This window comes from Marmota monax, unplaced genomic scaffold (assembly GCF_021218885.2).
Source record: "Marmota monax isolate L192 unplaced genomic scaffold, Marmota_monax_Labrador192_F-V1.1 WCK01_AAM20220418_F8-fsc00020, whole genome shotgun sequence".
NCBI lineage: Eukaryota > Metazoa > Chordata > Mammalia > Rodentia > Sciuridae > Marmota > Marmota monax.
Genome location: NW_026692912.1, coordinates 23,156,415 through 23,169,227, shown reverse-complemented (window position 1 = coordinate 23,169,227; position 12,813 = coordinate 23,156,415). Strand labels below are relative to the sequence as shown.

The window sequence follows — 12,813 nt, the reverse complement described above, 5'->3', positions numbered from 1 at the left end:
GACCCTCAGTGACCCCTGCAAATACCAAAATTGCAGATGGCAAGTCCCTCACATGCAGCAGTGTGTGTACATATAACACATGCACATCTGCCCACAGACTTTTTTTGGTGCTGGTGACTGAACCCAGGGCATTATACAGTGAGCCACAACCCAGCTCCCTCCTGTATACTTTGTCACCTGTAGATTACTTAAAAGTACTCCAACCACTGCCCTGTCTGTGGACACAGAGCGCCCACTGAACCAACCCTCCCGCGCAAGATGCTGCCCTTCCCATAACCGTGTGCACAGGTTGCCTGTCACTCCAGCTTCTGCCCTGCTCTGTGCTCCTTGGGGACTGCTCTGCAGCCAGATGCTGCTTGCGTGCCTGTGGCAGTGGGGGGCCTACAGCCTGTGTGCCCACTTGAGGCTTCCTTCCTCCCCTCCAGGTCATGCTTCTGTTCTGTGTTGGCCTACGTGACAGGTGATGGTAGGAAAACAAGACATACCGACACACAAACACGAAGCCAAGACAGCGGGAGGAACAGAAACGAAGATGAATGAGGAAAAAATTCATGAAATCTCTTTGGAAATGAGGTTGGAAGTGTGGATCGATGAGACGGAGGAAGCCCAGCCTGACACACCGGAGCACCGGCCAGAATGACCGCAAGAGAAGGTCCAAGCCGTGGGACCCGCCCCGCAGGGCACATGTTGGTGGGGTGACCTCCTGGTGCTAGAGCAGAATGCTGCAGGTCATGTGTGTCTGTCCCACTCTGCGAATACAAGGGAGCTCCAGGAAACCCCTCATGGAACAAGAGTTGGCCATACACGTCTGTGTGGCCCAAGGCCAGAGCTGCCTTCCCAACCCCACATGGGCGAGAGGTGCTTAGCCATGATCCAACAGAGCAGCCTCCAAATTGAGGGGACTGGGACAATCAATGGAGGCAGGGACAGATGCCGAGGAGGCGAAAAGCAGGCACCAGTTTGTAGACTGCAGGGGAGGGCCGCGCGACCCCACAATCAAGTGTCATGTGGCAGGGGAAGAGGGCGAATGCAGATGGGAGAGGCCCTGGGAAGGGCTGTTCCTTTCCTAGCCTTCCAGAAAACACCCAGTCCAGATCCTCATTCTGATGACTAAAATGCAGTCTCCCCATTCCCCATGGTTAACAAGTACGTCCTGGGGACTTGGAGGACCAGGCCTCAGTGCTCTTGCACTGCTCTCCCTGGGCTCACAGCCTCTTTAGAGCCACTGAGTCAGGTCTACAGCTTCCTCAGCTACTCAGTCCCCAGCCCCCAGGGCATGTCTTTACCTGTAGGTCTGTGGTGACGATACGGAGCCTCCTGTGGGAACATTCTGTTTACTGTCGGCAAAGTGGAAGCCTTTCAGCTCCATCTGAGAGGACTAGAGAGGCCAAGAAGCAACAAGCTGTCATTTGATGACCACAGAGACAGCCTGGCCCTTGGTGAACCCCCTGGGCGGAGCTAGCGAGGGTCATGAGATTTCCAGCAGTGCCCTGTAGGGAATCTGCAGCCCCTCCATTCTAATCCAGGCCCAAAGAGGGCTTCTTCTCAGGAGGAGGGACATTTCAACGTCTTTTAAAAGAGGCTCAGGAGAGCTACTTGTGCACAACCTGAGGAAACCAGCCATCCATGCCAGGAGCATCACTCAGGTATCATCCCAGCAGAGCCAGAGCAGGACGGGCAGTGAGGAACACAGACTCCTAACCCTTGACCCTGGACACACTCAGTCAGAATCTCCAGGACTTGTATCTGCTGTGGCTCCACCGGAGGGTCCTCAGGCATTCAACTGGGGCATTCATTGGTCGCGTGAATGTTCCTTCCTGTCTTGCCAGTCTCAAACATGCCCAAGCTTATTTTTATTAATGGCTTACACATAAACGAAGGAGTTCCTGATGTTTAGAATTCAAACACTTCAAGGCACAGGAAAACTTGTCTAGGGAGACCCAGAGCCTGCACCCCAATCCTCTAGCACTTCCCACCTCAGTGGTCCTCAGCTAACTGGGAAGGGCTAACCAAATCCCTTTCCCCAGGATCACAGGTGGAGGGGGTACACCTTTACCTCTCTGCTGGTGTTCAAGACTGGTGGCTGGGACCCAGGTGGAGGAATCCTTCGGGGGGCCCCGACAGAGAGGCTCTGCCCTGGTGGCAGCTGGATGGACTGTGGCAGGATGAGTGGTTGCTGCCCGGAGCCATACCGAGGCAGTGGCATGGTCAGCTGTTGGGCAACAGGTCACAAAAAGGAACAGAGGGTAAGCACGTGTGCAGACCGTACTTATCAATGATGCTTGTGTGTCTCCTCTGTTCCTGAGCAAAGGGCTATGCGTACCTTCAGTTCTCACTCCATATAAGGTGTGGGGGAGCCACAGGGCACCCTCAAACATGGCAGGGGCAGGACAGGACAGTGTAGAGGTTCACTGGACATGGCTGCCAGCGGCTGAGCACACAGCGGAGGCAGCAGGACCTATGTGCATGTACCAGCTGTGTGTGTGCACATGTGCCACAGAGGGGTGGGAAGAAGATGAGTGGGGACATCGGGAAGGCTGCTTAGGGAGCAAGGCCAAGCATGCCCCGGAGGTGAGGGCTGCCCAAGAAGTGCAGCTTTCTCGGTGTGGCACCTGTCTTGCATCAATGCTGGTAGAAAACAAGACCTAGAGGGGTGGCCTGGAAACTCCCAGGGCAGGAGGACGGGGTGGCCCACATTTTGCCTCTCAGTCACTGTTCTCTTCATCTCCCTGCTGTTGAGTCCACAGTGGAGGGTCAGAAGGATCTATTGGAATTACATCACTGAGGCTTGTGGCGCCACAGCCTCAAAGTGCCAAGCTCCCGCTTGGAGCACAACAGGCGAGGACAATTGGACAGCTTCAGGACACTGCCTTGGTGTCGTGCAATCTGACTGTGTACTTGAAGGACTGTCCTGCTGCTGCATGAACACCTGGCCGGAAGGCCTAGAGGGCAGAAGCTGGCAGTGCAAGAAGAGCTCCCGCAGAGCCTATGGGTGGGGTTAATGAACAGGTGGAAACTGAATTCTTCCTAAAGACAGAGCCATCAGGACCTGCTGGATCACAGCGGTCAGCAGGGGTGGCAGGAACAAGTATGGTGGAAAGTGGACCAGCAGCAGGACCGGGAGGAAGTTCCTGTCTGGCCACAGTAAGTGGGACATGGCAGAGACATGAAAGCAGAGGTGCTGGCCAGGCACTGCATATGAAATTCCAGTCCGTGGGTGACTCTGGGGCAAAGAAATGAATGACAAAGTGACCAGCACATGGACTTAGAGCCATGGGACCAGAAAGTGGCCCAGAGACAGGGCCCATGGGCATGCCCAGTGTTACAGACTTGGGTGGTGTGAGCAAAGGAGAGGCAAGAAAGGGTTTGAGGAGGCAGAAGGAAAACCAGGCACCCTGAGGCCTGACTGCAGAATGTGATTTGAGGGACAGTGTGACCACTGGGTAAAATGCCGTGATGGGATGACCAGGGACTGGGGATGGAGCTCAGTGATAGAGATCCAGAATGCACAAGGTTCAGGGGACTTGTAAGAGTGGCCCTGAGTGGGAGAGTGAGGCCTCTCTCACGTTCCAGTGGCATATAGGCAGGGAGATGTGGCCATGGGCTGTCATTGTCCTGTTTCCTTGGTGACACAGAAAGCAAGGCCACAGTGGGTAGGAAGCAACAAGGAAAAAATAGTGAATCTGAAATGGCTGCTAGCAGCGTGGTGGCCCCCAGGAGACAGCGCGAGTGCAGAGTGCCGAGCGGCTCCGAGGGCCTGCCAGGAGGGAGGAAGTGAAGAGGAGGGAGGGAGGTGAAGGACTTGCAGCTGGATCACTGGAAGGACAGAGGCAGAAAGGTCAGCAGTGATAGCTGCACCGGAGCCTTGCACTTGAGGTCAGGGAAGACACACAGCTACGGTAATGCCCAAGTCTGGATGCGAGTATGGACAAGCAGATGCCGCAGTGGACAGGATAGACTGCAAAGCCAGGGCCACAGGAAGGGAGCGGCCCTCCAAGGTGCCGGGCACTGCCCAGAGGTCAGGGGAGAAGACCTCCACTCCCACATGGGATTTGGTAATGGGAAGCTCGCGTGCGTGGAGGCTGAGTAGGGCACATTCTAGGGTGGGGCTTCAAGGAGCAGGTAGGGGCAAAGAGGCTGCATCCCAACTTCCACGTCAGAGCGCGGGGATGGGGAGAGGAAGCAGTGCTCTCAGGATAGCTGGGTCTCAGAATAAAATGGCAATGGGACCGCTCAGAAGAGGCCACGTTCTAGCCACTGAGGACTGTCACAAGTCAGCACACACAGAGGCAGTTAGGAGGGTAGGGGAAGGTCGTAAAAGAAGGAGGCCTAGTGCCTGGGAAAGTCTGCAAAAGCCAGAAGATGCCAGGGAGCGAGTGAACTGACCTGTGGCAGCTGGGAGTCCAACATCTGGGAGGCGCCCAGTCCAGCAGCCTGGCCAAGCTGGCCCTCGTAGACCAGGGCCTGGTTTCCATTCAGGGGCTGGTAGGGTGAGCCGGACTGGGGCTTCACCATCTCTAAAGGCTGCATGCCTGGGAATGCTGAGTATGGAGCCTTCAAGGCCGTGCCCCCAGAGAGGATCATGGTGCTGGGTGGTGACAGGCTGGGGTGCATGTACACCTGAGACCTGCAAAAGCCAGAAGATGCCAGGATCAGTGGATGAGCACACCAGGGGGTCACCAACGTAGGCAAGCCTCAGCATCTCCAGCACCCACTGAAGCACAGATCCTGCTCCTCCAGCAATTCAGGTCCAGGTGGGCCTGATGCTAATGGTCTAGGGGCCACTGTGAGCATCACTGGGTTACACAGACAGACACGTCAAGGCTGTGCCAGGCCAGAAACACCTAATAACACCCAAAACACAAGGTAACAGGCTTAGTGAGGAAGCAGGAGGCAGGATGAGAAGGAAAGGGAACACGAGGCCCACAGCCCCCTAGAGCACAGCGCTGGCCTGCAAAGGGAACAAGAGCATCCCCTCTGCCTCCCAAGCCCAAAGCAGAGGACACCTATAGTCACAGAGCAAAGGAATGGGACAGTCTGAAGCCCAGGCTAGGAGTAGTCTACATGTGAGCTCACCTGAAGGGCTGCAAAGAACTGAAGATCTCCTGAGACTGGGAGACGGGAAGCCCGCCCCGCAGTCCAAGCTGAGCCTGAGCCTGCAGAGACGTGTGCAGAGAGATGGGGATTTGCTGGGCAGCGGCAGCCTGTGAACAGGAGCCAGGTAGTAACCACCAATGCCCTCCAAAGTGGCACCCCTGCTCACACCCTGGCCCCTCCACTCTGCCCTAAATGCACCTGCCCTAAACACCCTGCCTGCCTCCCCTGCTCCTAGGGAAAAACCAAAAGCAAAAACCTGGTAGTGAAGGCAAGCCATGGTCTACCTCTGCACTGGCAGTTTGTAACAGCAACAGAAAGAAACCCTAGCTATGTGTACTCATGGAGGACAGCTGCAGAAACAAGGCCGGGCAAGAGAAGGACACATGCAGTGTGATCCAGTTATGGAAAGACCAACCCACACTTCACTAGAGAACTAGGGATACGTTTCAAGGAAGAGTTGAAGACTAGCCACATCCTCTGTCCTGACCCTGAATCTGCACTGGGAACATCCACAGCCATGTGGAAGTGGGAGAGGGGATGCAGGCACATGGGCTGGGGCTATCTGAAGGCCCAGCACCAGCTTTCAGAGGGAGACTCCAAAATCACTCCCTTACAGCACAGAAAATATATCAATCCTGCACAAAACCAAATATCTGCCTGTTCCAAAACTACCTCCTCCAATATCTCCATGGCTGGGGACCTAGGCCCTGCCCTTAGCTAATTCCCAGCTAGGACTAAGGGAGGAAGACTGCGGGAAGGAACGTCAAGCAAGGCTGGAGCATTTACTTGGTCCTCCTCATCCAACAAATTCTCTAGGTGTCATGACGTGCCAGGTGCTAGGCATCACACAGGGGACACAGGAAACGGGACAATGAGGAAGTGAACGCAGCAGTGGCTGTGCTGCTGCTGCACCTCCCTGTCCAGCCGCCTGTCCTGCCATCCTCACCTGCTGGTAACTCTGCTGCTGAGGTATGGTTTGAGGAACCAGCCGGGGCTGACTTGCAAACACATGACCGTCCAAGTACAGAGGCGGGAGGTGGTTGCCTGGAAACAGAATCCAAGGGAGGAGAGAATGATCAAGTCTCCTGTTGCTGAGTATCCTTTAGGGAGATACTGCACATGTCCCGCTTCCCAGCAGACTCTGGGAGTGAGGGTGTGAGCAGGTGGAGGCTGCTCCCTTCTGTGCTGCAGCACACACCTGGGGGCTCAGCAGCAGGACCTGAGCAGGGCAGTGGGCTGTGGCCCACCTTTTACAACCATCACCCACCAACTGCTGCAGACCCTTGGGAGGGCTGTTGAATACAGCTGCCCTGGTCTCTCAGTCACTGTCCTCTTCATCCTCCTGCTATCGAGTCCACAGTGGAGGGTCAGAAGGATCTATTGGAATTACATCACTGAGACTTTGGCAGCTGGTTCCTCAAAATCCCCACTGTTCTCCCTTGGGGCCACAACACAGTGACAAGGATGGCGACAGTAAAGATAAAAACAGCTACCACCAATGGAGGGCTCAGCTGGTACCAAGCACCTTCCAGAGACACCCTTGCTTCATGGGCATGGCTACTCTCTGGAGCGTCATCACCAGCCCACTCTCCAGAGGGACAAGCTGTGGCCCAGGGAGGTGCGCTGCTCTGCTGCTCCCGGGCAGAGGTGGCACAGCAGGCACTGGACAGGGATGTGCTCGGGCTATTCATCCAGCGCTTTGCTTAATCATGAATGGAGAAGGCTTCTGAGCCTGGCTCAGGGGACATAATACCTGGCATCGAAGCAGAAGGGGCTACAGAGGCCACAGGCATGGGTGGCATGGATACTCCACCAAAGGAGCTGTAGTTGACCCCGCTGGAGGCGCCCACCGAGGACGGAGGCTGGATGCCCGAGCTAGCACCCCCTGGAGAGCTCTGCTCTGGCAAACTGGGGGAGTTTTCCCAAGCCTTCCGTGCAGACTCCATCTTTGAAAGCAAGGGGAGGGAAGGGGCGCAAATTACTACCAGGGACAGCAGGGGACAATGGCAATCTAAGCCACAGGGTGCCAGGGGCTCCTCCCTCCTCCCAGTGCAGGGATGGTGTTACCTTCAGTGTGAGATCAGCAGTGGGGAAGGACATTGGGGAGAGGCCAATGGCCCTCTGGATATGATGATCTCGCCGGAGGATGGGAATGCTCTGTGTCAACCCTGCCTGGAGATGGGGAGAAAGGAGACCATGGAACAAGGAGCTGAGGAAGCGAGGTAGCCAGCAGTCTTCAGGTTTGGCCACATGTGCCTGAGACCACGGCCTATCTCCCTGAGACGTCATTTCCTCAAAAACAATCTGTAGCGAGTCCCCTCCACACCCATGTTCCACGGAGCCCTTGACATAAGAGCTGTATCCCAGCAAGAGAAAAAATGGACTGGCTACCAGTAGGCAAGTATACGTGCCACCTGGACGGGAGATGCCTAAGTCAGGACAGGGAAAGGCTGTGCCTGTCACAGAGCCCTTCAGGAAATGGAGAAGCATGTCCCTGTTAATATAGGCTAAAGCCTCCGGTAGAGCCCAGTGTCCCATATCATAGCAATTTGGGAAAGCTCAAAGTATTAAAATCCGGTTAGCTTAGCAGTTCAAACCCATGTAACCACAGAATTTTTTTTGTTCAATGTCTGTCAACGTTCTGCGGCACTGATCTCCCATGAAACCTGGGGATGCTGCCCCAGCAATCCCCAGTTGTTCAGCAGATGTTTGAGTACCCTCCCACCCTGCAGGGAGGGACAAGTGGACAGAGAGGTCAGCACACGGCCAGTGTGGAACAGTCTACAGAGCCACAACTCCCTGCTCCCAAGTGCAGGCTGGAGAGGCAGAAGGTCTACTGCATCAAACACACAGACTCAGGGACCCTCAGGTGGGGAGGATGGGCCTCCAGGAGGACACTCCTGCTTTACCTCCATTCCCCCATGGCTACTAAAAGATGGTCTGCACCAGTCTTGGACACATCTGGCACACAGGAAGATGGGAATCTAAAGAAAGCCAGATAACCTGGAACTTAGGAATGACATTGCTCCTACTGGAAAGTCACAATACAGAGGCACTGTAAAGAGAGTGGACTCCAGCCCAAGTGATCATGTGCCTGTGGCCTACACAGTGGCTCAACACTGGGGCTGGAAGAGAAGCAGAGACTTACATTGCTAGCCAAGGCATCCTGAAGTTTGACCACTGCATTCCCTGCAGGACTAGAGGCAGAACCAGGTGGCAAGCTGAAATCAGAGTCCTGGAAAAAAAAAAATGGCACATGGCTACTTAACTCGTTCTGGCTTGCCCTACTCCAGAGGCACACATGAATGCAATCCAGTTTTGGTGACTCAAAACACCCACTAAGCAGCATTCACCAGAACCATACATGAACACACTGGAGAAAGGGAGCCACCCTGACTCCTCTCCCTGTCCACTGCTGACCTGGGAGGCCTGGATGGTGTCAGTAAAGCCATCTATGTGGCAAGTCAAGAGCCCCTGCCTCAGCTCCCTGACTGCATACCAGCATTCTTCCCAGTGCAGTGCTGTTCCGCTTCCATCGTCTTGCTTTCTAGGGAACAGCCCTAAGCCCCCACTTTCCAAATACCAAGAAAAAAAAGTCAAATCAAGTCTCACTTTTGGACTGACTCCAAATTCAATGGGTGGCACAGGCAGCACGGAGTCCACGTGAATCTCTACCCCATTAACAGGTGGGACAACTGTCCCTTGCAGCCGCTCAGTCCCCTCTGAGCCCTTTCTGTTTTTCAGAGAACGTTCATTGCCGATGGGTCCTGGTCTGTGCTCCTTGCTCTGTCCTGAGCCTTGTTCTGAGTCCTTGATGGGAGAGCAGAAAGGCTGAGATATACAATCTTTACCTTCCCCATGCCCGGGTGTCAGGGAAGACATGACAACGGCTCCTTTCACCCAGGACCTGGCCACCATGAAGGGGACTTCCAGGTTACCTTTTGCTCAGATTGCTTCTGAGCCTGCTCCTTGTGGCTGTCGGCCTTGGATTCTGCCAGGCCAGGACCGCTCATGTCCTCTGGCTTCAGAGTACCATATGGGGAGCTGCGTTGCGAGGAGGTGGCAGACGACTCCCGAGACTCTGCACTCAAGTCAACACCGCTGTCTCCCTGGCTGCTCTTAAAACCCTGCTGTATGGAGCACACAAGGATTAGAATCTGTCCCCAAACTCCAAAACACGAGTGTCCAGAAGGGAAGCTTGCATGTGGCACTGACACACCTCCCCAGCCACCTGCCCTCTCAAGTCCAGTCCTGATCTTGGCCCTGACCTGCTCCAGTGCTCCATGAAACACATGCAGCCACATGAAGGCGCCAGCCCTGCCAAGCTCATGACCACCACATGATGCATGGTCCTCGGCGATACTGCCAAGGTCATTTCAGTCCAACCAGACTGGCGACCACCAAGACCAGCTCAGGAGGCCCTCGCTCTGGATCCCTACCCGGGGGCATGGGCTGGTTACCCCTTCTTCTATGTTCATGCAGGCACCACACACAGACCAGAGACCGAGGCCGAAGAGCAAGCTAGAGACTTCACGCAGTTCATGGACAGGGCGGAGCTTGGGTCAGGCACAGGGCACACGCACCTCGGTGGAGCTGGGCTCAGTGCTGCTGAAGGCAGAGACGGCTTTCCTCCAGGAGTCACTGGCTGCGGCCTGCACAGGGAGGGCTGCCACAAGGAGGGGGACACAAAGTCAGGGTATCAGAGAGGGACAAACAGTCTGGAAGACATGGGTATGTGGCTCCGAAATCAGAGTTCACAGAAATCCAGTTCCCGGAACTGCCTTTGGCACCCACCCCACCCCAGCTGACCAGTGTGTCATACCCATCCAACCATAGTGCCTGGTAGGACACACCCACCTACACCCCAGCGCCCAGTATGACAGACCCACCCAGTGCCTGGTCTGACACACAGAAGCAGCTGCATGCCAGTCTCCCAGTACCGTCTGAGGCTAGCAAATGTGCTTCTTGGGGTTTCACTGACTGTGTTTTTTCAAAATCACACCTGTTTGAATTCTCCAGCACTACTTCTACATTGGCATGTTTCTAAATTTGGTAGTGTCTATAAAATCTTTAAACACTGGGATATTACTAGATTGTACTGGCTCACAGGCCCTTCTGCGGACCCGTCAAGTGCCACGGACACTGATAAACAAGAACATGACAATCTATTCTAAGGTCCAGGGTCCTCTGAACGGCCCATGGACCCCTGGTCCAACCAACTGATGAGATGTTATGGAACCCTGGAGAAGAGACCTCATGGGAGGCGGCAGCTCTCTTGCCTAGGGAAGGCTGCCCAGGCAATCTGGTCGGTGGGTATTACATGGATATTGTAATAACTATCATTCATCCACGGTACTAAACTTGACACTATCAATGCTTAGTAAAAGATAGTTCTTGCTTTCAATCAGACCTGAACATCAACTAATATTATTCTTCAATGTGTTGGCACCAAGATTTTACCTGGAACTTAAGGACAGATTGTGTAGTGACAATGAGAGAATCAAAGTGTAGAACCTAGTATCCTGAGTGTGTGTCAGGGGGCTGTGGTCCAGTTGCTTCTCTCTGCAAGCCTTTGCATAAAAATAAGCTGGATGCCTGCAATGCCAGTGCCCAGTGAGGCTGAGGCAGGAGGATCACAGCTTAGCAAAAGCCCATCTCAAAATTAAGGGCTGGGAGTGTAGCTCAGTGATATGGCACCCTTGGGTGCAATTCCATATACCAAAAAAAAAAAAAAGGAGGGGGGCGTGGAAATTACTGGAATACAAACATTTTTAGGGAAACACATTCTGTGGTCTCAAGTCTGCCTTTCCATGAGAGCGCTGGGAGGTGCTCTCTGGGTTTTCATTCTGTTGGGGAGGACTCACTCGCTCCTCTCCACAGGGAAGAATGAAGGATGATTAGACCTGACAAATAAGCCCAACCCACATTCCTGAGGGTCAGCTCGTGGGATGTCCTGCTCCGGGCTGCTGGGAATGTGGAACATGCTGCTCTTCCCCACACCACAGGCAAGTGAAATTTTGCCCAACTGGGAGCTGCCGAAGCAAGCAGTGCTAGGCTGGCCATCAACACTGGCTCAGCAGAGGAGCCCAGGAGAGAGCCCAGCGCCAGTGAGGCCCCACCTACACTCACAGCTCAAAAGCAAGGCACAGGAGGAAGAGGCAGGCTCCACGCTCTCACCTTGGCTGCTGGTCTCCCAGATCTCAGTGCCCAGGCTGCTGCCAGGCACGGCCACATCGCCCTGTTCCAGGCACAAGTTGTTCTGTTTTTTAGCAAATCGAGGGGGAATACGAGAGGAAAGGCCTCGACCTTTCACAGGCACCTAAGGGGAAAAGAGAGTGATGTAGTCTACCCTAGAAGGTCCTAAGAATGACAAGCTCTCCTAGGAAAAGGATCCCAGTGACAACCAAACCACTGAAATTGCTCAAGATGCTGGCCACTGAGCATACTGGCAGGTCAGCCAAACCCCCAGGAGTGGTGGTCTGCAAACCTCCCGTGTGGCACAGGGCTCCTGATCTCATGGCTTGAGGGAAGAGGACTCTCACCCACCCAGGCGGGGACCCTGTGGAGGGAGGAGTCCTGGCGGCCAATAGGTATGACCCCACGTAAGCTTTGAGCCTTGAGGAGTCAGCCTCTTTGTGACCCAGATTCCCCTCTGTGAAATGGTGACGGCCCTCACCTGCTCCCGCGGGCTGCATGGCAGGCACTGGGAGCAACGCAAGCCTAGCAGCTAATTCTCCCCTCTTCCCTGGGTTCCCCAGCCCCATGCCCAGCCTGCGCCTGCTCACCTGCGCAGCCTGCTCTTTCTTTCTCCTCTCCTCCTCCAGGAGCCGGCGCTGCTTCTTGGTCAGCACTTCAATGAAGCCTTCGCCCACCATGGAGCCCATCTCACTCTCCTCCCCAGGGCCAGACGCACAGTTTTCAATGATGGCACCTGAACCAAGAGAAGTTGTGGTTTCCATGAATCACCCAACTCTACTGCACCTGATATCTGAGGACAGGCTTGGCCCAGAAAGTTGGGCAGCATCTGGCTGGACGCTACCAAGGAGCTCCAGCATCCACCACAGCTATAGAGACCTGGCCATGGCCGCACCTCCCACCCTAACCCCTGCAGTGTCACCCAGGACAGCTTGAGCAGCACCATGGTGAGAAGGACACAATCTTTGGGGATGAGGCTCTTACAGCCAGCTTCGCTCCTACCAGCTGGTGGACTTGGAATCTCCCTGAACCACTGGGCATCGGGCTCCCCAGCGAGGCAGTGTGCAGCGCGGGTGGCAAGCAGCTGTACTGCTCACCACCACAGCCAAGAACTCAGCCTGGTGCCTGTTCAAGGCAGTTCTCGGAAGTTGACGGTCACTTGGAAGGGCTAATTCTCCCCTTAGAAGAATTATGTGTTCCCACCCAAAGACTACCAAGGCCCTGGATCCACCTGGGATCTTCTGGAAGGATGAGAGGTGCCTAGACTCACTTCCATAGCTCAGGTCAAACTGCTTCCGGGCCTCCTCCTGCTCACCAGCCCTCTGTACGGCCAGCACAGACTCCTTCTCTGCCTTCTTACTGGTGGCTTCTGGACTATCAGCGTTGGCGTGTGTGGCCCGCTCTAGGGTGTAAGGCGAGTGGCCATTCCCACTGCTGCAGCCAAGGCCTCCAGGCAGGGCCTCATCCGGGGACCTATAAAGCAAAAAAGATCAGTGAAGTCAGAGATGCCCTAAGGCTAGC

At 55.0% G+C, this 12,813-nt stretch overlaps 1 protein-coding gene and 2 non-coding genes across 19 annotated transcripts in view; all 3 read right to left on the bottom strand.

The window, feature by feature from the left end:
- Prrc2b (proline rich coiled-coil 2B) overlaps positions 1–12,813 on the bottom strand; it is a 78,322-nt gene that overhangs the window by 5,939 nt on the left and 59,570 nt on the right. For 13 of the 17 annotated variants that reach the window (XR_006853163.2, XM_046451625.2, XM_046451639.2 and 10 more), the window contains 14 exons: positions 12,563–12,765; positions 11,883–12,028; positions 11,275–11,416; positions 9,681–9,763; positions 9,036–9,227; positions 8,710–8,907; positions 8,246–8,332; positions 7,165–7,269; positions 6,851–7,043; positions 6,044–6,141; positions 5,077–5,204; positions 4,387–4,627; positions 2,057–2,212; positions 1,287–1,378 (listed from right to left, as the gene is read on the bottom strand). Coding sequence is in view for 16 of the 17 variants with exons in the window: in XM_046451625.2 (XP_046307581.1) it covers positions 1,287–1,378; positions 2,057–2,212; positions 4,387–4,627; positions 5,077–5,204; positions 6,044–6,141; positions 6,851–7,043; positions 7,165–7,269; positions 8,246–8,332; positions 8,710–8,907; positions 9,036–9,227; positions 9,681–9,763; positions 11,275–11,416; positions 11,883–12,028; positions 12,563–12,765 (2,064 nt within the window). In the remaining variant the exon portion in view is untranslated. The remainder of the gene's footprint in view (positions 1–1,286; positions 1,379–2,056; positions 2,213–4,386; positions 4,628–5,076; positions 5,205–6,043; positions 6,142–6,850; positions 7,044–7,164; positions 7,270–8,245; positions 8,333–8,709; positions 8,908–9,035; positions 9,228–9,680; positions 9,764–11,274; positions 11,417–11,882; positions 12,029–12,562; positions 12,766–12,813) is intronic. The other 4 variants (XM_046451629.2, XM_046451632.2, XM_046451640.2 and 1 more) reach the window with 1 other exon arrangement.
- Positions 2,702–2,787, bottom strand: LOC124097544 (small nucleolar RNA SNORD62). Its single transcript, XR_006853279.1, has one exon. It is a non-coding gene; the product is annotated as a small nucleolar RNA SNORD62 (small nucleolar RNA).
- On the bottom strand, positions 6,412–6,497 carry LOC124097545 (small nucleolar RNA SNORD62). Its single transcript, XR_006853280.1, has one exon. It is a non-coding gene; the product is annotated as a small nucleolar RNA SNORD62 (small nucleolar RNA).